This window comes from Alnus glutinosa, chromosome 2, assembly GCF_958979055.1.
Source record: "Alnus glutinosa chromosome 2, dhAlnGlut1.1, whole genome shotgun sequence".
Taxonomy (NCBI): Eukaryota; Viridiplantae; Streptophyta; class Magnoliopsida; order Fagales; family Betulaceae; genus Alnus; species Alnus glutinosa.
Genome location: NC_084887.1, coordinates 20,285,779 through 20,311,281, shown reverse-complemented (window position 1 = coordinate 20,311,281; position 25,503 = coordinate 20,285,779). Strand labels below are relative to the sequence as shown.

Sequence of the window (25,503 nt, the reverse complement as noted above, 5' to 3'; positions counted from 1 at the left end):
GGGGGTATTTTAGGTCTTGCCAGTTCGACCATGCATGTTTTAAAAAGGGATTTGATTCTTGTACAACACCAATGCAACAATTGTACAACAACCCCTCACATGAGGGTGAGCCCCAGTATGTGGAACTCACCCTCAAGTGAGAGATTGTTGTACAGTTGTTATATTGGTGTTATAAATCTAACATTTTCCTTTAAAAAAAGAGTTTCAATACTTGCCAGCTCAAAAATTTTCATAATTTGTACGTACACAATCCACCTCATCCTCGATAACTTGATGACCCTTGAAACTTTAAATCATACACCAACCAAATTTAAAATCATAATCTCTGGAGTTTTAAATATTTAAGCTTTCAAATAACAGAATGTAATTTACCAGTAATCAAGTTAGTTTTTGGTTCAAAAGTTCACCTGAGCTAAACCTAAAAGCTTTTGCACTCGGTTAAAGGCTATGATGTCAGTACTCTTAGGGTTTACAATTTTAAAAAGTACGATTTAAAAATAACGAATTTAAAATATACGATTTAAAAAAATAATTTTTAAAAATACAATTAAGTGATTGACAAAATCGCAGTTTGGCCTTTAAAATCGCAGGTTAGCCTTTTAAGATACTACATTTTCAAAAAAGTATCACATTACCTATGATTTGAATAAACATTTTTCTACGATTTCAAATCGCAAACGATTCATTTTCTGGGATTTGATTTAAAAACGCATTTTTTCTCTACGAAATCGCAATCTCAAACGCACCCTTAATAAGATTAAGGGCTGCAATGCATGTGATAAACATTAAATATGATGTAAACCAATAAATAATATCCGGACGTATAGAAACTCAATTTGAAATAAGAGAAATGAAACTCACCAATATTACTTTGGGTCTTCAAAGTTCATTTCAAAATGTATAACTAATCAATGAGACAAACCTAAATGCTTCGCTCTCTCTCCCCTTAAATGTGTTGAAGCCTTTTAATCTCATATTACAGAAACTACAACATAATATAGTATTAATTAAAATTTCATCCACCTAATCAATACATCTTGTACTAAGCACTATCTTGGTTGGAACAGAAACAACAGTGCCCTATTATATAATATACAACAATAGCGATATACAAGTTTTTAATACACGTCTCAAAGCACCATCACTTACTGACGACCACAACGGGTCTATAATAAGAACGCCGCTAATCCATCCAAAAAGAAACAGTACCTGATATTTTTAAAATTTCATTAGCAGCTAATTCTTGACTCTGTTTTCAAAAGCATTTTGCTTTAGTAGTCAAGAGGCCCCATTGATGCAATCCCATTGTTTGAATTCCTCAAGCCCTGTCGGCTCACATAGTCATCGCAACTGTTGCTGCCGTGAGAGAGTTTAGCAGAACTTCCAGGGTTGATGCCTTCTCTGCCCATTTGTTGCACTTCAAGTGGAGAGAGTATTTTTATATACCATACATTGTTTACAAACTCCCTGCAGGGAAAAGAGTACATATTAGCTAAATCAAAACCAAAAATAGGTTAGAACAGCACTAACATTTAAATGTCGTATTCACAGAAAAATGTTTTAACCAACCGGTTTTAAATTGGTTGGGAACATTATTTTTACCGAGCTTTTTCGCTCACTCGTTTTCTTTTCATGTTTTCAGGTCAGGTTGAGATGTAGTAAGAGGCCAGATGCAACTTAGATAGGGGATTCATTTCAGACACTTTTATGCTATGTTTAGACCTTTAAGTTTTCTCATTTATGTTTAATAAAGGATTTTAAATTCATGCATTTAGTGTGTTATTAATTAAGTGTTTTGTTGTGCGAACATGAATTGCCTAGTTAATTTGTGTCATGATACCATTCCAACAAACAAGATGATACAAGTTATCCTACATTCTCCGATTAGCAAAATACAGGCACTCGGTCATCAAAGATGTATGATTCGTCAAAGAATCATAAAAAGAGAGCTAGAAACTAAGAATTTCATGTGTAAGCTGTCCCTAATATTTCATTTTGACAACAAAGAAGAATATCCTTAAATGGTTCAAGCACCATACTCACAGGCGGTTATCAACAATTAATGTGTAACAATCACAAAAACAACAATTCAAGAAAATCCGAGAGAATGAAAAAGTAGATAGCTTTGCAGTACAATTATGAAAACATAAGAAAATGACCGTATAGTTTGCGACTTACTGCCAAGGGTCATCACCCAGGAGAAGAACATCATTCTCCCGGTCAACGAATACAAGCTGCCAGCCTGATCTCTGCGGGTCCTCTAATTGGCCTTCAAGGCCAAACATGCGAGCGAGCTCACTGCGCAGCTCATCATAGCTGCTGAATTTGGAAATATCCAGTGACCTCCCATAGGACCCTAACTTGTGAACCTGCCGAAATTACACCACTGATGAACGACCAAAAACTATTTGCCTTAATCCAGCATTTGCATAATAGAACCAGAGTAAAAAGTAACGGTCACTATAATTTGAACAAAAAAATTCAGGGATCAATGAGCAGACAGACAATCATCCATTTGGCAATAAATTATGCACATCAAGGTACAAATAGAGCTTTCAGTCGATAGAAATAACTGAGCTAGGTCAAGTTTCAATAGAAGATATCATAAATATTGCAAACAGCTGGTAGAGGTACAATCCTCTAGAAAAATTTTATTTGTAAAGAAAGCAGATCATTTATTACATTGGAAGCATTTAGAAGCCAAGAAGTTAATGTCAGAAACTGAGGGCGACCCTAATGAAAATCTTCGGGAAAACACAAGGCGACAAACCCAGAAGAAAGATTAAGGGGAAAAGATGGAAAATGCTATACTCACACCCAAACTCCCACAACATTTTTTCACAACCTGATGTGGAATTTCCGCATTAGATTTTTTTTTTTTCTTTTCTAAAATTAAATCTCTCTCTCTCTCTCTCTCTCTCTCTCTCTCTCTCTCTCTCTCTTCCGGTCGGCAACTGCAAACGGAGACGGAGAGAGCCGGAGCTGGACGGGATCTGGGACTTTCCCGGCTAGAACGGCCGGATCCCGGCCGGCTGGCCAGGATCTGGTCGTTCCCCGGCCGTTCTGGCGGGGGATCCTAGGATCTGGCCGTTCCCCGGCCCATCTGGCCCTTTCCCGGCCGGCTGGCCGGGATCTAGTCATTCCCCGGCCAGAACGGCCGGGGATCCTGCCCTTTCTCGGCCAGATCGGCCGGAATCCAGCTATTCTGGCCGGGGAAGGGCTAGATCGGGTGGCCGGAGGTGGGAGATGGGAGGGGAGAGAAGATGGAGGGAGGAGGTGGAGGGGGAAAAAAAAAAAAAATCTGATGTGGCATTCCACATCAGGTTGTGGAGATTTGGTTGTGGGGATTTGGGTGTGAGTGTAGCAGCCCTCGGAAAAGATTGCCATAGGATCTGCATCTGCAATGACTTCTACAGCTAGAAAACTTAATAAGCAGACTACAAGTTACCCATTACCAGAGAAGAGTTACCCATTGCCAGAGTGGATTACATTAAGGCTAAGAAATGTGGGTTAGCTCCAGTTCATGGATCTGACGTGGGTATGGGTTCTGTTCCTTCGGGCTTGGGTGCCCCAGCGCCGGAAGCTGTGGGCTTTTCGTCAGCCTCTTTTCCGGCGTTAAAAGAGCATTCCTCTCCCTATCCTCCGGTTTTTTCTACCACGGAGGTACTCATGGAAAAGTCCTCTACTCGGTCCAGTTTTGAAGCTTCAAACGTGTCGTCGACGGCCAATACTTCTGTTTACAAGGGCTTTGGTGTCCTTTCAGGGGCGGCAACGCTGGGTGTTCGACAGGTTGTCTCTGCTTTGGTGAGGTCAGCTCTGGGTGGGGATCCTCCTTTGCCGCCTTCGTCTGAGATGGCTCCTTCTTCGGCTCTAGTTGGGTTTGATCCAGCTCTTGGCGACTGCTCTTCAGGCGCGAACACTCTAGGTGAAAGGCTGTGTTACTTACTCCATGTGATGTCGGAGCCTGGCGCGCCTATTTACCCGTCGGAATCCAAGTCGGTGCTTAAATACTCTCGGAAGAACAAGGTTGGCAAATTGGATAAGCATCTGCTTGCGGAGGCTCTTGAGACTTTCAAAGTTCCCAGGATCTTTCCGGGCCGTTATGTGGGGTTGTCTCCAAGCCCTTGTCAGCTCCTGCAAAGTCTATGCCTGCTCAAGACAAGGGCTGTCAACCTCTCCTTCAGCGTGGATTCCTTCTCCCAAGCGGCGTGGCTCTTCCTCCGTCAAAAGTGGGTGTGGTTCCACTCTCTTCGGTTCAGTCTGTCTTGGGTGTTCGCCTTTAATGTCTTTCTCAGAGGTAGGTGAATCTTCGCGGGGAGGTGGTTTTGAAGAGATTGGTGGTCCTCTTGAGGCAGCGATTGATCTTAGCTTCTATTTTAATACTTTGGGGGTCTCCCACGAGGGGAATGTGAAGGGCTTTTTATACTTCATGAATATAATTGATGCAGAGCATCGTCTAGAGGCTCAAGTTTCCTCTCCTAAGTTTAAAGGGATTCGTGAAATGAAGAACCTAGAGTGCTCGATTAATTATGATGCCAGAGGTTTTGGTTCTAGCTGAGGCAAGGCAAAGCGGCCTAATGTGGTGTATTAGTCTCTGGGTTTTGTGGGCTGGTTTTGTAGGGGTTTTCTAGGTTTCCTTCTGTTTGGGTTTTTCGGGTGTTTCCCCTTCCCCTCTCTTTTCTGTTTTGGTGTCCTTTTGGTATACTTCCTGTATGCTTAGGGGCACCTTTACGCTTTTTATAAAATTCACTACTTATCAAAAAAAAGTTACCCATTACCAACAGCCAGACTCCTAGATACATGACCGATCTATAATATAATAGACTACGACTTGCAAAAGAAATTGAACATTTTGTTACCTTCACAAAGGTTCCGGTAGATGGATTTACTTGGTCCACATTTTCGGAAGACTGCAAGAAACCTGATTCATCTACACAACTTGAAGTTGTCATATCCGAATTTAGTGGAAAATCAGTGCCTGTAGCACTTGTAAAATTTGAAGCAGCAAATGGCATAGACAGTGAATCATGTTCACTGCCAATATTTCTCAGGTTTGGCATCCCATTTTGCAGCATCGAGGAATCAATATTGACCCCAAACAAAAGATTGCTTTGCGGATCAGTAGCACCTTGGTATGCAGAGTACTCCCTCCCAGGAAATGGAGGCAAAGTAGCAAGTTCAGAGACATGCGACTGAGTTCCCAACTGTCCCACCTGAGGCACTACACACTCAGCAGCTCCAGATGGAAGGTGAGGTTCAACCGCAATTTGCTTGGGTAACATGGAAGAAGAAGAGATTGCAGTGTTGGATACATTAAAGTTAAGTAAGTGGGATGCTCCATCCTGGGATAGAGAACCTAATATACTGTGGATAGGGGATACGCCAGAGGTGGAAATAGGGTTCACAACAGGATCAGGAAAGCTCTGCTGCTGGCATTGTGAAGAGATGGGCTGCAGAGATGAAGCATGTGACTGGTTGGGTGCGAAATTAGATAGACCAGAGATGGCATTTGGGATCTGCTGCTGGACAGACAAATGGTGCAGTTGCTGGGACTGTTGAAGTTGCTGCTGCTGCTGCTGCCGCTGATCATTATATGGGTGGTACCGCTGCAATGGTTGTTGCAGAAGCTGACCTTGGGTGGGGACCTGATTTTCTTGGAAGCTCTGAAGATAGTTATTTTGAGATTGGGAGTGCTGTAACATCTGCCTCTGAGTCAAGGCAGGCCCATTGGAGACATTCTGAGATTGCTGGAGCTGCAGAAAAGATTGAGAAGAACATTTGGAAGGATCCACTGTCCTCATTTCCTGAAGTGCAGCAGCTGCTACTGCCTGGTATAGATCTGGTTGTAGACCTGGCACAGAAGCATCAAGCCTTGGCTGCATCCAGGGTGTAACCCCAAAACCCTGGAAGTTCAAAGATTGAATTCCCTGATCTCCAACCCCACCTTGGAGCCACATCAGTTGAGAACTAATGCCCATATCACCGTCTTTGAGACCTGTAAGTACACATACTAAAAGGATTCAGGGAAATCACAAAAAGAATCAGGGATAGAAGTCAAGAATATATCATGTCTTTTCCAGCTTGAAATAGGTAACCCAATCAAACCATGGAAAGAGGGTAGCCCTGACGGCCATGGTCGCTTCAATCTCAGGGAAAATGGGGATGGGTACATTGGGAATGTTGTTAATGGTTCGATCTCCCACAATGAGACTCTCGGCTGCCTCTCCCCTGCAGTAGATTCATCCCATCCAACCTGCATTTGGAAGAAAAAAAGTTCAAAACACACTTCTATTACAAAGTTGAAAATAGGACCAAATTTTGTGCAAAAATTCAGAAAATTATAATATCAATATTTCACAGTTATGCGCATCCAAAACACCAAATGCTTCAACCAACCTTCACAGAGCGCCAATGTGAACTCGGCCAGCGAACAGGATCTAAATCACTGATTCCAGTTATAGTACCCATATATCTGAACAAAACTATAGTCTAGTGAGTAGGACCTACTGAGTTAAATTTGCAAGTGGAACTTCAGAGCACATGAATTTAATGAAATGAAAGAAAAGAGGACAAAAGTAAAAAAGTCAATCCCATAGCACAATATGCAATGATACTTGGTTTGTTCATATCGATTTAAAAAATTAAATTTACAAAAAAATTGAACTGGGTGAAAGCAATCTAGCAGGTACATTAACAAAAGAAACTTCAGAGTACATGCAGTTAGTTAAAAAATAAAAATAAATAAATAAAAAAAGAGAGAGAGAAATAGAGAGAATAAGTAGTTTTTTCTTAATTGGGGGGGGGGGGGGGGGGGGGGGAGGCACTTAGCACAAATATGAAACGATATATATATATATAGTGATTTTAATCCTTAAGATAAATTATTGCGGTGAGAGGAAGCATCTACCATAAACATAACAAAATTATTGAAACGAAAGCCAAAAAGGGGAGAAGAAAAATAAAAATAATCCAACAGAACAGTACTTATCACTACTATTGTTATTGTTAACAGGAAAAAAAAAAAAAAAAAAAAAAAAAGAGAATAATAAGTTACATCAGTATTCCAGGCCAAAAACCATTCTAAAATAGATTAGCCCGGGATTGCCAAACAGAAAAGGAACTCTATTTCTCAATGAATCAATAGCACTTCGTCAGAAGGATGTGATTATTATATATCCAAGCAAATCGATGAATTACTTCTAAAAGACTACATCAGAATAGTGCTAGTACCACTTCATGTAACATCAACAAGCTTTTGTTTACTCTGTCAAATTTAAAGTAAATATATTTCCCAAACTTTGTCAACAGTAGGAGAAGTTAAACAGAGACTGATTACAAAAGTAACACCATGAGAGAGAGGCCACCACAACTGAAAAAGAGTAAAGAAAAGTAGAGCACTCAATTATTGGATCCAATGCCGCAAAAAATACTTTCAGGATGCATTAAAATCTTTACTACAGTCTATATGAAGGCTAACTTTGTTCTTTACGCGTCAACAGGAAAACAAAGTATAGAAAGTCATCCTGGTTCATTTTCCACTAGTATGGAAGAACATTGATTATTGCTTCATATAACATCAATACACTTCATCGTTGGCTCTGTAAGATTTCAAGGAAATAAATTTCCCCGACTTCCATCAACCATAGGGGCAGTTGAGGAAGATTGGTCAGGATAATAAAGCCACGAAACAAAGGGCACCCCAACTCAAAAATAGAGTCAGAAAAGTACGTAGAACACCCAAATTAATGGATTCAATGTCTCACACTACATTCTGAATGCATTAACATCTTTAATACTTTACAGTCTATATAAAGACCAACTTTTCTGTTTAAGTATCTCTATGAAAGCTAACTTGAATTAAATTTATCAATAAGCATTGTGAAAATTAAAAGGAGAATTGAGACCTACCGTCGAACACTTGACTCTTCTGTTTCAAACAGCATTCTAAATCGCATGCCCACAGAAACCCTTGTGTGGTAGACCGCTTTTACATACTTGGCCAGGGGTATGACAAATTCTGATGGACTAGCCCTGCAGTAAAGGAAATGAGAATGAATAAGATGCATATAGTAACCTATCTAACCTGTAACATTCACAAATACTCCACCTTGGGTTATAAAATATAGTAAAGCGGCTATTTGTGGCAGCTGCATGAGCTGCAGCAGCAAGAAGACCAATATGCATGCTATCACTTGACAAAACTGACGAAGGCATGAAAGTCTGTGGACGATTCGCTCGCCGGATGCCCAATAGCAGTTGATTTTTTTCATTCCTGATGGAAGTGAACACAATACAGAATTTCATCTTATAATTACTGTTCTCTTTCAATACATTAAGAGAAAGCTGGCTACATATATGGAACATGCAATTACCAAAAAGATCTAATTACATTCTCTGAACAGATATAATTAATGTTTTTCATGCAAACTTCCCTCCCTCCCTCCTGATCGAGCTTGTGTAGGTAGATGTTGCCTGGTCGGGCCGATAGTAGTACACTGTGTGGGACGAAGTAAGGGCCCTTCTCACCTCCTACGAGTAGCCCGGCGAAAAAGACTTTTTGAATGGAATAAACATAGTAGAACTTTGCGTCTATATGTTTCAACCTGCTAGACAACTTCTTGTTGTTGGAGAAGGCAAGGGCTGCTGAGTTATCACAATAGATCTTCAACGGTCTAGATATAGTACCCATCACCTGAAGTCTTCCTCCCTCCCTCCAGATATAATTAATGTTATTTCAAGCAAATTTCCCTCCCCATCAGATACAATTAATGTTATTTCATGCAAATCACCCGTGGAGTTTTATGTTTTCTTTATTTGGAGTTGAATGGGTCATGCCACAATCGGTGATGGGTTTGTTGACTACTTGGGGTGCTTTTCGAGGGCATGGCCTAGCAAAAAATGTTTGGCGTTTAGTTCCTCACTGTGTTTTGTGGAGCTTTTGGAGGGAGCGGAATGCGAGGCTTTTTGAAGATGTCGAGACTGTAATGGTAGTTTTAAGGAAGCGTCTTCTTAACACGCTATATCTATGGATAGCTCCCCATCTTTGCCACCTAGGTGTTTCTACTTTTGTAGACTTTCTTAATTTATTAGTTGTTCCTCCTTTTTAGGGGCTCTCTTGTATACTTCCCGTGTATTAGGGTTGCGCCCCTCTGCGCTTTTTATTGAATTTTAAATTACTTATCAAAAAACACTCTAACCTTTTTGTTGGTTATTCCGACAACGACATCATCTTAGGTCTCCTTTCAGGGTGTTTTACCATGGGGTATTCGAGTAGGTTCTTTGTTGAATCTAAGGCTTTCGAGCTTTTGTGAGTTGAGGGGTCTCCTATTATGAATCGTTGAAAGGAGTTGGGGTGTTTCTCAAGCAGTTCTTCTCCGTAAGGTTAGTGTGGGGTGGCTGTTGGGTAATGTGGAGGCTCTATTACAAGGGGAGGGTCTGAAGGAATTTGTGAAATCCTCCAGAGTTGGGAGTAGATCTTTTATCACACATATCGCACAAGGATGTACTAATTGTCACGGCCAGTTTCTGGCTCTTGCAAAAAATGGAGGTGGTGGTCGGAGAGCTTTCATTATCAAACCAAAAGGATGCGAAGGGAAGGGCTGGAGAAGCTGCACACTCAAGTTGCGAAAGGCATTTTCCTTCTTTCAATTGTCCTTTGGCGATGGGTTCAGAGTTCTGCCTCCCTGTAAGCCTCTCGGTGGCTTTCTTTTGAAGGGAGTGGATGGTAGCAAAACAGCAGCAAAGGACAAGGCACTGGTGGAGGTTGTCGGAAAAAGGTTGTATGCGGTCGGGTCAGGGCAGTCTCCGGCAATTCATATAGCATGCAAGGGTAGTGAGGGTATTTCAAATTTTAGAGAAAGGAGGGGATGGGATGGCAACGATGGGGGGCGGCTGGGGTAGTGTCAGGGTTTTCCAAGTTTCACGCCGACTCTACCATGTTTGAAGCTCCTAGAGATGATTTGGGTGATAATTTGGACTTTTGCACAATCAAAGACATGTTGCTCCTCGAAGTAGAAATCGAACATTGTATTGACACGCTGGAGGTGGAGCAGGGTTTTTGTGGGTTTGGGAGTAGAGCAGTCTGTGTGAAGGGTGAAAATGTGGAGCCGAAGCCCAAACCCAGTGAAAGGGCCCCATCCAATCCGCCCGATGCCTCAAGTCTGAATATTCCATGCCCGTCTGTAATGGTCCAGCCCAATGGGGCGAGTGCCACAGACTTAGGCTTGGGTTGTGTTATTGAGTCTAGAGCTTCATGTAAGGTTCAATCAAAGAGCTTAGGCGTGGGGGCCTCATCTTTGGGCTTAGGTACTAGAGCAGGCCTAACATTTCTTTTTAATCGGCTTGCAGGTTTTCAAAACTGAAGCCCGCTCAAATTAGGAGGGCCCAGTTTTCTTCATCTGCAACCTCTGGCGCACATTATCCAGTTCCCTCTTCTGTGTTGGCCCATTCCGACAGGGAATGAGTTAATGCACGTGGTTTAAGACATCCTCAGGCCAGGCCCAAATCCGAGAATTAAATCAGGGGTAGGGGTCATTGTCTCAAGTTCAGGTGCAGTAGTGGGTTTGGTCTCCCTTTTGCTCATCACGTGGGCCCTCTGGGAGCTTTGCCGCTACCACCCGCAACCAATGCCGCCAATCCTTAAGGAGATTAGGAGGGGAGTTTAGGAGAATCGATGGGCGTAGGATCTGAGAGCCTTGCAGTCAACTCCTTGTCTGAGGCGTCACCCTCGTCGCCTAGCCGTTGACACCGTCTCTCATCAGAGACGTCATATGTTTAGATCTCGCTGGCTGTGGCTTGGGAGAAGAAATTTCAAATTTTAGGTTGTTGGTTGATGGAACTCAAGAATTGGGTGCTCACTCAGACAGAGGCATTATCAAGGAGGTGCCTATTATTCCTTGCTTCAGTGAGGTATTGATTATGGGTGTTCCTGAAGTACTAGAGTGGGCTTTTGACTTCAAAGATGAGAATAGAGTTTCCTTTAATGGATTAAATTAGGGTGCTATCATTTCTCATTTGGTGAAAAGTTTGGGTGAGGGCAGTAGCATTGGACAAGAGCTAGAGTTTATGTGGGCAACCCTTTTAGAAGGAAATGGTGTTGGAACAAGCTTGTTTAGCTGTTGTGGGGAGGAGGCATCTTCTTCTTATCCTTTTTTATTTTATTTATGACAAGGAATCCCTCAAAGACAGGGTCACTTCGTGTACACACCCCTGTCAAGTAAACCTTGGACCCATGTAAAGCACCCCTCCACACGGATCGAGTAATACTCTAGCTTTGCCGACGGATTAACCTCAAGAAATTGTGTGCACTTAAAGAGATTCAAACCTTAGACCTCACGAGACTCCCACAAAGACCAAGGCTCTTACCACGAGGCGTCATCTTCTTCTTCGAAAATGGTGTTTACTATTATGGGGAATAGCCTAGGTACAGTGAGCCTTTAACTATCTCCCTCCATGTGACTGAAGAACCAACTATACCTAAATCAATTTCTTCAGATTGGGCGGTTTAGAAAGTGAAGAGTTTACTTCACATTTTGGGGCTGTCTTGTGAGGGTTTGAGGATGAGTTGATGGCTTTGTTTACTGCCATTGAAGCAAGTCGACATCAGAATGATCCTGCTAGTTCTCCTAGCTCTCTTTCTAAGTTAGTGAACAGAGGACATCATGAACTAAAGAGATTAGCTTGCTCCATTATGACCTTAAGGGAGGTCATTCTAGCAAAGGTAAAGGGAAGGAGAGGGATCCAACATGTTCTAAATGAAGCCTGAGATTATATATTAGAATGTGAGGAGGGGGCTGAATGAGATGGATAAAAGGTTTAGGGTTAAAAACCTTCTTAGAGATTGGAAGGTTGACATTGTTTGATTCCAAGAAACTAAAATGGAGTTTGTATCTAGGGCTGTTGTACATAGCTTATGGGGCTATCAACATGTGGAGTGGGGTTATTTGGGTTCAAGAGGGGCTTCTAAAGGGAATTTTGTTAATATGGGATAGAACGGTGGTGGGAAAAATTGAGGAATGCGTGGGGGCATTTTCTATTGCATGTTCCTTTAGAAATGTTGAAGGTAATTTTGAGTGAGATTTTGGGGGTGTTCATGGTCCTAATGTCAATAATGATAGAAAAATGCTTTGGGGTGAATTGGCTGGCTTGATTAGTTGATGAGACTTACTGTGGTCTATTGGGGACAAATTAAATATTCGCTACCCAAGCGAGAGATCAAGCGACACCCACCCTTCCTAGCAATGTTTGAGTTTTCAGAATTCATTTTTGAACAAGGTCTCATGGATATCCCTTTGGTAGGTGGGAACTTCACGGGGTCTAATAACTTTTTTGACAAGTAAAAGTAGAGTCACATGATCTAATAATTGTTATCCTGCTTGTGGAGGGAGCGAAATGATAGAAAGTTCGAGGACCAAGAAAGGTCGATTGAGGAGCTCAAAACCTTTTTCTTCTATTCTCTTTTCTCTTGGACTGCTGCGTTCCTAACTCCCTTAGTGATTAGCTTTAATGATTTCCTTGTTTTATTTCCTTCTCCTCCTCCTTAGACGCTTCTCTTGTTTACTCCCTACATACTTGGTTGCTCATTGCATTTTTAATTATATTACTTACTTATCAAAAAAATAATTGTTATCCTCCATTGTGGTCCAAAATTGGCTGGTTTCTACTCCATCATGATTGGGAAGCCTAGTTCCCTAATGTCATTCAGAGGAGGCTCCCCAAAATTCTTTCGAATCACTTTCCTATATTGCTCGATTGTGGCGTCGTTTTTTTATAAGAAACCAATCTCATTAAAAAAGCGCAAGGCGCTCCTTAGTACACTGGGGATATACAAAGAAACACCTAATTAGAAAGAGAAAAGTGAGCGAGAAAGCAGCAAAAGTAAAAGACAAAGGGTTGACGTAATCCGCTGTCCAAAAGTACAAAGGTAGAAAGAGAATAGAATCTCTTCCAGGGTACTTTCCAAATCCTCAAAACTCATATTGTTTCTTTCCCTCCATAAGCACCAAAAGAAGCAAATAGGCATCTTTTTCCAAACCACAGCGCTCTTTGACCTTTCAGATGACCACTAACAAGCAAGCAAGTCGATAACCCGTCTGGGCATAACCCAAGACATCCCAAAACGACTGAAAAGAGAACTCCACAAAGCAGAAGCCACATCGCAGTGAAGAAGAAGAAAATCCACGGACTTCCAGTCTTCTTACACATATAGCATTTGTTTATCATGATAACATGCCGCTTCTTAAGGTTGTCCAGGGTAAGGACTTGCCAAGAGCCGCGAACCACAATAAAAAGGCAGCCCTTGAGGGAGCTTGAGTGCGCCAAACACTACTCCAAGGAAAACGACTACTCCCAGAGCAAGCTAAGGAGTAAAAGGAGGACTTGACCTTGAACAAACCTTTTTTGGAGAAGACCCACCACAACTTAGCTTCGTTGCCTCTACTCACTTTGTTTGAGTGCAACGTCTAGAAGAAAGAAACAAAATCATCCACCTCCCAACCTGAGCCTCCCTAGTGAAGCCACGTTCCACTAGTTCAAACCGCCCAAAAATTCCAAATTATCCGCAACAAAGGTGTCCTTTACACGGGCAATACCAAATAAAGTTGAAAAAGCTACTTTAAGAGTCGTGTCCCCACACTACAAATCATGCCAAAAATTGATCTTAGAACCATCCCCTACAACAAATCTAGTGAATCTTGAGAAAGAATACCAACCTTTTTTTATGTTCTTCCACACACCCACCCCAAAGGCACCTGTCGGCTCGAGAGAGCACCACCCGCCCCATAGGCTGCCATATTTAGAATCCACCACGCATCTCTCTCAAACCCAAAACGCCATAGCCATTTGCCTAACAGGGCGCGATTGAACGCCCTCAAATTTCTGATCCCCAAGCCTCCTTCAGAGATCAGAGAGCAGACCTTGTCCCAACTAACCAAGTAATATTTAAATTCATCGCCTGTCACACCCCATAGAAAGTCTCTTTAGAGCTTCTCAATGCGATTGGCCACACGAGCAGGAATGGGAAAGAGAGACAAGTACATAGGAAGGTTGGAGAGAGTAGTCTTGATAAGGGTAACCCTGCCACCCTTGGACAACTACAACATTTTCCAACTGGCCAAGTGACGCTCCATCTTAACCAGATAGACTTGGCCTTGTAACACGCCCCAAGCGGCATATCAAGGTACTTTAGAGGCAGAGAGGAAGTTCTGCAACCCAAGATGACTGCCAATTCAGCAACATTATCCATGTTGCTAACAAGGACCAAGAGGGATTTGGCTAGATTGACCTTTAAGCCAGAGACAACTTCGAAACATAATAAGAGAACACGCAGGTGGCGAAGGTGGCTAGGGTTAGCCTCACAGAAGACCAAGGTATCATCTGCAAACAAGTGTGAGATATTAACCATAGGAAGCCTAGAACTTACAGAAATGCCTAAGAGACAACCACTGTCAACAGTAATAGAAAACATTTTGCTCAAAGCCTCCATGATGACTACAAATGGGGGCTTTGTGGAAAAGATGTCCTACTGCTATCAAGGCTCCCCTAGTTTTATTCTAACGTACAAATTGCAATCGATTAAACTCAATTTGAAAAAATGGAATGAGGTATTTGGCAATGCCGATCTCCTTGTATCTCATCTCTTATTTGTAGATGACACTTTGATCTTTTGTGAGGTAGATCCAAATCATCTTCGTCCTTTGCATTGTCTCTTTTTATGCTTTGAAACTGTCTCATGGTTGGAGATTAACTTAATCTAAATCAGAGTTAGTCCCTGTTGGCACTATGAAAGATGTTGGATGTTTGGCTTGCATACATGGTTGAACAGTCATCTTTGCTTATGAAGTATTTGGGTCTTCCGTTGGGGGCCTTCGTATAAGGCTAAATCAATATGGGATGGTATTATTGAAAAGAGGGAACATAGTTTGGCTAGGAAGATGCTTTATTTGTCTAAGGGTGGTAGGTTGACAGTGATTAAAAACACTATTTCCAATTTGCCCACTTATTATCTATCCCTTTTCCCCATCCCCGTTGGTGTTGCTAACCAAATTGAGAAACTTCAGCGGGATTTTTTAGGGGTGGATTCAATGACGAGTTTAAATTCCATCAAGTCAATTGGCCTAAGATTTGTACTCTTGATTTCCTTAGGTGGCTTGGGGGTTAGAAACCTGATTTTGTTTAACCAAGCTCTCTTGAGGAAATGATTATGGCGTTTTGCCACGGGAAGGGAGGCATTGTGGATATTGGTAGTGGAAGTTAAATATGACAGGATGTGGGGAGGGTGGTGTTCCAATGAATTTGTTAGGTTCTTCGGGGTCGAGGTGTGAAAAAACATTAGAAGGGGGCATGGGGTTTCTCTAGATTTATCAGATATAAGGTGGCAACCAAAAAGCTCTGCGTCAAAATTCAGCCCCTTCGAGTTGGCCACGGGGCAACAACCTCTGACGCCTCACACCATGGCGACGGGAGGGGGCTTTCCCATCAGCCTACTTTGCCAAGAGATGGCAAGAGCGCAACGACCTAACCCAAACCTACTTAAACCACCTAAAGGCTTGACCTAGTCTGGAGGAATAAGAAAGCAAACCTTGGAGAGAAGTGGATAGAAGAAAGCAACCACTAGAGTCAAGCAATCAGCTCGGTGAAAACTCACCACGTATCCCATGTGAGTCAGTTGACATCAATTAGACTAGATTGACCCAAAGAGGAACGTACCCATGAGGGCATCACCAAATGTTGTAGATGAACTTACCAAGACTAGGTTTTGGCATGATTTGTCGTTGTGGGGACAAGAACTTGAAGGCAGCTTTTCTAGAGTTGTATAGTATTGCTCGTTGTAAGTAGGCATCAGTGGCAAAATATGTGCAATTTTCTGATGATACTCTACAGTGGAATATACTTTTACCAGATTAGTGCATGATTGGAAGGAGGAACCAGCCACTTCATTCTTTAATCTTTTGTACTCTCTCAAGTTGAGAAGAGGTGATGAGGTTAAAATTTGTTAGATCCCTTCCAAAAGGCGGACATTTGAGGTCAAATCTTTTTAACATGCTATTGGTGTCGAAAATCTAAAAAGTAAACAAAATCTAAAAGGTTAGAGGAGATATTTGGGGTAGAGTAGGTTATGACACGATCGGTGTTGGAGTTGTTGAATAGTTGGGGGCCGACGATAGGGTGTGGTCATGCTAAAGAAGCTTGGCGGTTAGCTCCTCTGTGCTTATTGTGCTGTATTTGGAGGGAGTGGAATATGCGGCTAGCGGGTGCTCAATACGTTATATATTTGGATAGCGTCCCATCATAGTTTGAATGTTTTTACTTATGTAGACTTATTAAAATTATTCTCTATTCGTCCCTTTTAGGGGTTCTCTCGTATACTTCTCATGTACAAGGGTTACGCCCCTCTACGCTTTTTTATAAATTGCAATTAATTATCAAAAAAAAAATTAAGAAAAGTCGCAGCCCACTCTAAAAGGGAGCTCAGGAAAGAAGCTTTTAATTGCACCACATTAGACTCGCAGTCCTGAAAAAGACATCTAATTCTTTCTCTCCAAATAAGCAAAACATGGATGACTTTCCAGATGGCCTCTGTGGATTGTCTTTGCCCCTACATCTTTCAACATTTAGCTCAAGAATATTGCCCAGCATTGCCCACGAGACTCCAAATAAAATGAGAACCAAGTGTCATATCTCACTAGTAAACTCGAAATGGATGAGAATGAGGTTTACAGTCTCCTCGCTCTTCTTACAAAGACAACACAAGTTGACAAGGGTAAGACCCCGCCTTCTAAGGTTGTCAATTGTAAGGATTTTACCCAAAGTTGCCATCCAAGTGAAGAATGCAATACGCGGTGGAGCCTTCACCTTCCAAACGCTTTTCCAAGGAAAAGAGGAAGACTCACCAAATTGTAATGTATTTTAATTGCTCCACTTCAAACCTGTGATTACATGTTGGGGACCATAACTCTTTATGTTTGGGTGGCAGCTTACAACAATTCTCCTTTTTCTAGTTTTCTAGAATTTATGGATTTGTTTTCTTCTATTTCTCCCCAGTTCTCTCTTGTATACTGATGTAGGACAGGTTATTGCAGAATATTAATCAAGAAAGGAAAGAGCCGAGTGAGGTAACGATTAAAGAATCGTCCATATAATTGCAGAATATTAATCAAGAAATAAAAGAGCCGAGTGAGATTACAATTATAGAATAATCCATATAATAATTCTCACTTATCAAAAAAAAAAAAAAAAAATCTCATATTTAAATTTTCTTTGACACCAAGTTTTAAGATAACTAGTTTATTTTCTTTGGCACCAAGTTTTTCCATAACTAGCTAGTTTATTTTTCCTTTTTGTTTTATTTGCAGGAGTTTTATTTCTTTTTAGTAGCTTTATGGTTTCATTATAAATAGAGGAACAGTTGTATCGGAAATTCAATCAAGTTTATTATCAATAATATCTCAGTTTTCCCTATCAACGTGTGTTGGTAATTGCGTATTGAGAACACAGTTTCTCTTTCACGTTCTATCGCTTTTGCTACGTCATATACTTTTAGTGTACTTAAGTTACGCCCCTTTGCACTTCCTAATAAGATTGAATTCCTTACAAAAAAATAAAAATAAATTACATTCTCTATAATATGCATAATACCTCTAACCCAAACCCTCTAAATAATGGTTTTTCTACCATGTACAATGTAGATTTCATACCCAGCATCATTTCTAGCAAGGACTGTACAGTTATTGAATCACCTCATACTGCTTGACTCAACAGAAGTCCCAATTACCAAAAACAAAACAAAAGAACAAACTCATGGCAGATCAGAGATATTTTTACCAGATGAAAAGGACTGAATCGCCAGCGACAAGTCTCTTTGCACTCACAAACACACTCCATCCTGTGGTAAGAAGATGCCTCTTGGGCTGCCCTGCAAAAGTCAACAAGAAAGACTAATTAGAAACTGGAACTATATCTTTAGAAGATCACCCTATGCTTAATTTGGGCAGAGAATGCACACTTTCCTCATAGACTATAACATAAAAATTGATCAGTTAGCTTTGAAGTCATTGTCCAGCTCAAGCAAAAAATAGAGTCTAGCAACATCTCATCGCTTTTTGAGCATTCACACTGGCTCATTTATATCTAAGTATAATTGAAAGAAAGTCTTATTCAGTCAAGATCGATAATAGAAACATCTCTCACCTTTCTACCATGATAATAGAAAAATCCAGTAGAATGTGAAGATTTTAAACAATTCATTTGGACAACAAAGAAACCTCTAACCCATCAAACAGACATTTAAATAAGAAAAGCCACATCCTTTCATCTTGTGTGCAAGAACATAGAAAGAGAAGAGACTGCAGGAAGAGTGGAATAATTTACTGGCTATGAATGTGGTTCAGTTGCTTCATCACTGCTACCAGTCTCCTTTTTTGTTTTCTCTGCTGGATTTGTCACCCAACTTCTCCACATCTTTGACACTAGACATCACTTTTACGACTCCTTACATGCAGTGACGTGAGAAAGACAGGCAGACAGACAAACAGAGATATAGATTGAACAGGAATAGGAGAGGATTCATTTCCCTTTTAGTTTGGTCTAGCTGTTAATAGGATTTTGCAAAACAAACAAGCAACCCAAAGTAGACCATCCAAGACCCAACTCAGTTATCAGATTCAACTGTTGGGATGTAAGTTTAAGAATTTATCAACCAAAGGCATATGTAATTAAAGAAGGGTGATAGCCTGTTCTTTGCTATTAGATTTTCGTTTTTGTTAAAAGGGTAAAAGCATCCATTTAACAGGAATTCTGAAATTTCCCAATAGACACATCATCGTGAAGTTTCACTAAATTGGACTAACTTATCCTTTGGGGGAAGAATTTAGGAACATCTAAGCCCACCACAAGACAGATTCAAAACCAACAACAGGATTTGATACTGTATAGTTTGCTTTACCTACATGGGAAGATTTAGGAACACCTAATCCCACATGATGGATTCAAAGTCAACAATAGGATTTGATACCGGTCAAGAAAACTATTTCACTATGTTCTCCTCTAGTGCATCTACTCAATAAAAATAATAACCATAGACGAAGGTACTCACACAGACAATGCAACTGGGATTCTAGGTTTCTAGCTAATGCCCAAGGTTGGCTAGGATTTCAATGAACCAAGAGTATGCGCTTCTCCACTTCCAAAGAACAACTACGTTGAAAAATAAAAAAACAAAATACAAACAATCCAATGCAGCCACACTTCGAATGATGCCAACTGAACACAGCAAGTAGAAAGGTAAAGAACAACAACAGTATTATGAATAACAACAGAGTAGAATGGCTGTTACTCCATAATTTCAAATCCCAAAAATACTATTGTAGACAGTAGAACCCTATGGATGTTGCTCATGCCAGTAAATAGATTATTCTTTGTAAATTTTTTGTTCTTAGAGCACTCCCAATGGATTATCTATTTGCAACTTTAAGTTAGAATAGATAACAAAAGTGCTAAAAAGAGACTCCACCAGCTTATGTATTCCAACTCTATCATAGATTTTTCTTAATTCCATAAATAGTGCAACTCTACAAGTAGAATTATACTATTCAGTTATCTATTTTTTTTTATTCTTTATCTCCACCTTTTTAGCCTTATTTTTTTCCTTTTTCCCTCCACCACTCCATGTTCTTCCTTTTTTTTCTTCATTTATAGTGGAGATATAAGGGAAAGTGTGTAAAGTAGTGGAGTTATCAAGCGGGACCCACGTGGAAAAAAAATACTATAATAAAAAAAATTAATGAAAAATAATAAAAAAATAATATAGAGTTAAGAATAGATAATCGGATGTATAGTACATTTTAAAACTCATTAGCTAAACTAGATAAAATAGATTTTGATTAGCTATTCTAGATTGAAAAATACATAAGCCATTGGGAGTGCTCTTAGAACCTTCGAGCAAAATATATGGAACACAACAGCTGTCACTGATATTACTTCACTTTCAAAGCCAAAGCAATATCATAAAACTTAGGCAAACCGAATGTGAGAAGGAAGCAGCATAAACAATCATAAAGTGCTATGATAGACAAAAAAGGCAAGTTTGAAGATATATATTTGAGGGCCGTTAATAGATTTTTGAACAAAGGCATATTTGAGAAAACTACCTCGAAATATATGTCTGAACTTCCATTCATTATCATGAAGATCCCTTGCAATTAATTCTTGAGCTGGAGGCTGCAGCGAGTAGTCCTGAAGGAAAAAGAAAAAAACAATAATGAATAAAAACAATTGGTTCATGAAAATCAGATGATGAGGAAATGTCACCTACAAGAGGAGGAAAAACTTTTTCAGCAGCCCGACGAGGAACAGAGAATCCTCCATGAGTGCTAGTATCGCTTGCAGTTAATGTTTTACAGAAATAGTTGCTTGGCTGTTTGCTGGGAGTACCCAATTCTGCAGGCAGTAGGTATACTTCCTTTTGCTCTTGCTACAAAATAGTTTATGTTACAACATGAAAGAACAAAACTAGTACTCTCATAATTCCAGATAAGGAGAAGTGAAGTACCGGACTCAGTGGTTGCAAGGTCATTTGAGCATATACTTCATCTGTCTCCACATCAGCCTGTACATCACACACAGTTGAAGGAGCAGCCCACAAAAATGTTTAAAGCAGATGTAACAAACAGATCTAGACTTACATGCATGGTCACATTGTGAAGCTGACAAATAAGTTGTGGGGGCAAGTTAGGGTAATTGGGAATATGTGCATCCACTTCTTTGTTGGTTGACGCAGCAACCTACACAGGCAACCGACAGAACAATGGAAAATTAGGAATGAAGAAAATATGGCATATTTAGGAGATATTATTATTTTTATAAGTAATAAAAATAATATTAAAAGCATAAAATGCCTCCAGGTACACATGAAATATACAAAAGAAAGCACCTAGTTAGAAGGATAAAAAAGAACAAATAAATCATGAAAACTAAGTACCAAAAGAGATATAAATGCAGCCGTCCAAAGAAAAAGAGTATTGAAGAAAAAATATTTAAGCTTCTCCAACATCCTCTCGCGGTCTTCAAAACTTTTATCATTCATTTCCCTCCAAAGATACCACAAAAGGCATGAAGGCACCATCTTCTACACAACGGCACTTCGAGTGCTACGAGCAGTCCCAACAAGCAAACAAATCAACTACTCGTCTAGACATAACCCAAGATAGCACAAAGCGATTAAAAATGCATTCCATAAGGCATAAACAACCTCAAAATGGAGAAGAAGATAGTCCACAAACATCACATTCTTCTTACACATACAGCACCTATCTACCATAATGAAATGCCTCTTCCTAAGGTTGTGCATGGAAATGATCTTTCCTAGGGCCACCGATCAAACAAAAAAAGCTGCCCGCAAAGGAACCTTAGTCCACCAAATCTAAGAGATATCTCTGTGTTAGGAGCCTCGGCTTATGTCCATCCTCTGTATATTTCTTTTTCTGACTTCCTCACTCGCTTTTCTATTTCTAGATAGGTGTTTCCCTATATACTATCAGTGTACTAAGGGGCGCCTTACGCTTTTTATATAAAATTGATTTCTTACCTATCAAAAAGAAAAAAAAGTTTATAAGATAGATAAGCAGCAAGACAATGACTTCTATGGGAATACCTAAAAATTAGACACTAACTGAAACTTACAACAGAACATATATACATAAGAAATTTGTTGGTAACATTACAATAAAACACCAAGGATGGTTCCCCAACCACCCCTTTCTTTCTTTCTTTCTTTCTTTTTCTCTTTTTTTGATTAGTTCTTTTTGTACTATTTCTTTTCAAATTTATAGAAAATTGCATAATCATTTTGGCCTTTTTTCAGGTCTAGACAGTATTTTGTAATTTTGGGAGAATATTGAAACAACCATCATTTGAATTGAATATGTGAATTTTTTTTTTTTGATGAGTAAAAGGCCATAATAAAGTAAGACAAATGGAGTTGAATATGTGAAATTTTTCATAAATTTATCTTGTATTTAAACCCCATTTGATAGGTCATTTCAAATTTTTTAAGATGATAATATATTTAACACGTACCAATCTACACACCATTAGATACGCACTATTAAATCCGTAAAATTTGGAGCCCGTTTGGGTTTACGATTTAAAAAGTACAATTTAAAAATAGCAATTTTAAAAATACGATTTGAAAAAATTATTTTTAAAAATGGAGTTAAAGCATTTGGCATAATCGCAGTTTGACCTTTAAAATTCAGAATTTTCAAAAAATCACAATCTTACATGCGATTTGAAAAAATAGATTTATGCGTTTTCAAATCGCAATTTTTTAAAAACACAATTTCCAAACATTTTCTGCGATTTGATTTAAAATTGCACTTTTTGTCTGCAAAATCGCAATCCCAAAAGCAACCTTAATCTTGTACGCACAAAAAACCTTAAACTTAACCTGTTTTGAGCAAAACACAAAAGAAAAGGGAATGTACTTGAGCTTACTAGACCAGCTTCAAAGACATCTCAGCAAGTCTGAAGAGCAAAAGACATTTAATTTACGAGCAGTTTAACACCTTCTTTGCAATTAGACCTTGCAAAGAGGCTGCCTGAATTACTACTCAAAAAAAAAAAAAAAAATCGTGCGAATAAGCCAAAAACTATGAAATGCAAACCCTATGTTATGAATAAGATTCATAAAAATGTATCAGCCAAATCAAAGCGAATTGCTACATTTAAAGTGATATTCCTTAGCGGATAGGGTGAAAGGTTGAAAGTTCAGTATCAGGGCTATATTCATCTCTATGGCACTTTCTTTGCTAGCCAAAGAGCCAAACTGATGCCCCATATCGAACACCTTTTTTCTGGATTTTTTTTTTTTTAAAAAAAAAAAAAAAAAAAAGCTAGATGAATAAATCTCGTGGAACAACAGGACTAACTTCAACGGGATGTATAAACTGGAAACCCTAACGCCGAATTTGAATCCGCCTCTTCCCTGATCTTCTAACCCTAGGCGATAGAGGGTTATGATCTAACCCTAAGCGATATATAAATGACGGAGATAGCTATTAGCCCTTCTTGTACGCCCAGATTCATAGATTTACCCTCAAACATTTTTGTTTTCATTTGTAGGCCCATTGGGCCTGCAAGAGGTCTTTCCCCTAGGCATATATATATATATATAACTCTTTTATCTTGCCCTTTTACCTTATCTTCAAAACAATTAATAAATTATTTTACTGATTTACACACATACAAGTTACAACCAACGAAAAATCTAAAAAAGAGGCACTCAATAGTGATGGATTAGTGTTGCATGTACAGGAAGCCAGGAGAACAACAGGGAATCCATCAATCATCTTCTGCTTCATTGCGAAGTTGCTAGAGAGTTGTGGGCATGAGTTTTCCGTCCTTATGGAGTAGTGTGGGTAATGCCCAATCAGGTGGTAGAGTTATTAGCTAGTTGGAGTGGCCAGTTTGGTTTAAATCATTACTTAGAAGCTTGGAGGATGCCATTGCATAATGTGTTGCATCTAGAGAACGCAATTCCCGTAACTTTGAAGATTGTGAGATAACAATGATAGCTTTAAAAGATTTTTTGTTCAAGACTATGGGTGGATGGTTGCTATCAATAGTTATTGCTTTGCTAACTTTGTAGAGTTTCTCAATATGTATTCCTTTCCCTCTCCCTAGTTGGTGTTTCTCTGTATACTTCATATATAATTGGGTTGCCCATACAAAGAAAGCCACTCTTGTAGGCGCCTTCTTTTTCTTTATGATCTTCCAAGGGAAAGAAGCACCAGCAGGGGCTAAGAGCATGAAAAAAGATTTGAACTCGAATGTCAGCCTTTTAGATGGGAGCAAATAGATTCTATTCTCACCCCCTTTGTTCAATCTGATAGAGTACACGAGGTTGAAGAAAGAGGTGATCATCTCTAACTCCCAATCATGTATGGGTCTGATAAAGGTGATATTCTACTGTCAGATGTTGTTCACCACCACCATATGGTCTGCCACCAAGGCCTCCTTAAAAAGGGCAATACCATATAAAATTGGGAAAGCTTCCTTCAAGGTCTAATCTCTACACCAGACATCATACCAGAACCGAATTTTAAACCCATCTCCCACCTCATATCTCACGAATTTGGAAAAAAAAAATTAATAAATAACCCCCCCATCCCCTCCTGTTTTTCCACACCCCCACCCCATAGGACCCTTTCACTGCATTGGAGCACCACCCTCCCACATGCTCTCGTATTTAGCTTCCATCACCAATCTCCACAAACCCCCAACCCAGAGGGTCTCTCTTTGTGCTCTTACTATCCTTTTAAGAAAACTACCACGAATTTGATTTGAATTTCTGTATCTCACCAGCTCTACCTGCTCTGCTGCCCACTAATAGGATCTACACAGTGTAGAATAGAGCCATTACAGGCATAATTAGATGATGGTAACAGGACTAGTTCCTTAAACAAAACAAAAAACTGAGGTTCCTATTCTCTTTATATATATATATATATAGAGTAAATCAATTAAAAGGGGTGCAACCCAAGTACACAGGAAGCATACAAGAAACAAGAAGTATACAAAGAGAACCCCAATTAGGGAGAAATGAAGGTAACAAACCCAACATATATCTTATTTCTGGACAGGCAAACCCAACATATATCTATCAGAAGGTAACGATGAATATCCTAGTTCAACAGCAGATAACACATTGTACCCTAGCACCAACCTGCTCACTGTGACCCTGGGTAAAGTAGACCACCCGGCTTCCTACAAGAGGCAGAGACACCAAAGGGCCTGCACATGCATGCCATAGCTCGGAATTCAAACATTTCTTCTCCCCTGCACAAATTTTCCATGCTTGCATGAATACACACAACATTTGTAGCATCATATTTATACATCTCAAATGGATAAGCTAAGAACCCAGCACTGGAAGTCAAGGCTACAAAAATAGAGTATCTGTGATAAAGACATGGAACTAATTGGTTCTTCACAGTTCATGCCTCAAGTTTATCTACCCATTTCTTCCCAAACCCCAGCATACAGATTGGCAGGAAAATAATAATAAACAGGTGGAATGTGGCTTCAATCAGCTCAAGCTTTCCCCTCATACTCAAATTAGCAAGTAAAATATATAAGCCGAAAAATTAAACCAAAGTTGTGGAAAATGAAGAGCTCACCTTCCTGAGTCTGCTGATTAAACCCCGACGAAGAAGAGTGTCTCATTCTTCAAAAGCCAAAAAATATTAAAAAAATGCACTTACTTTCACCAGCTAAAAAGCCCGCCCTTATCCCCAACAAGATTCAACTATCCACTATCCGAACCACATTCATCATGCAAATATCAAATATCATCAAAGCCCCCCTCTCTCCCCCCCTCCCCCCACCCCCCCCCCCCACCCACCCACCCGCCCACTGAACCACCCAAAGAACCAGAGAATCTCACCAACACCCTCCCCAAATATCATCCGAAGTCAGTGCCAATACAGAACACAGCCCCTCTCAGCCTCA

The 25,503-nt window shown here is 40.0% G+C and overlaps 1 protein-coding gene and 1 non-coding gene across 2 annotated transcripts; both read right to left on the bottom strand.

Moving 5' to 3' along the window:
* Positions 1-976: 976 nt before the first annotated feature.
* LOC133861594 (auxin response factor 6-like) lies at positions 977-25,356 on the bottom strand. Its single transcript, XM_062297383.1, has 14 exons — positions 25,173-25,356; positions 24,719-24,831; positions 20,679-20,777; positions 20,546-20,602; positions 20,309-20,467; positions 20,145-20,229; positions 17,821-17,911; positions 8,108-8,272; positions 7,909-8,031; positions 6,397-6,472; positions 6,106-6,253; positions 4,860-5,995; positions 2,179-2,369; positions 977-1,467 (listed from the first exon to the last, which is right to left on the bottom strand). The coding sequence occupies exons 1-14, from the start codon at positions 25,216-25,218 to the stop codon at positions 1,272-1,274; spliced, it is 2,685 nt and encodes an 894-aa protein (XP_062153367.1). The 5' UTR covers positions 25,219-25,356; the 3' UTR covers positions 977-1,271.
* On the bottom strand, positions 22,472-22,594 carry LOC133862148 (small nucleolar RNA snoR77). Its single transcript, XR_009899169.1, has one exon. It is a non-coding gene; the product is annotated as a small nucleolar RNA snoR77 (small nucleolar RNA).
* Positions 25,357-25,503: the final 147 nt, after the last annotated feature.

What these genes read in the sequence shown, in the direction of transcription:
- LOC133861594 (XM_062297383.1), bottom strand. Translation starts at nt 25,218, where the DNA reads ATGAGACACTCTTCTTCGTCGGGGTTTAATCAGCAGACTCAGGAAG. An exon ending in CCCAGGGTCACAGTGAGCAG is followed by an intron (nt 20,778 to 24,718) that starts GTTGGTGCTAGG and finishes TTGCCTGTGTAG; the next exon opens with GTTGCTGCGTCAACCAACAA. An exon ending in AAAAAGTTTTTCCTCCTCTT is followed by an intron (nt 20,230 to 20,308) that starts GTAGGTGACATT and finishes TTTTTCCTTCAG; the next exon opens with GACTACTCGCTGCAGCCTCC.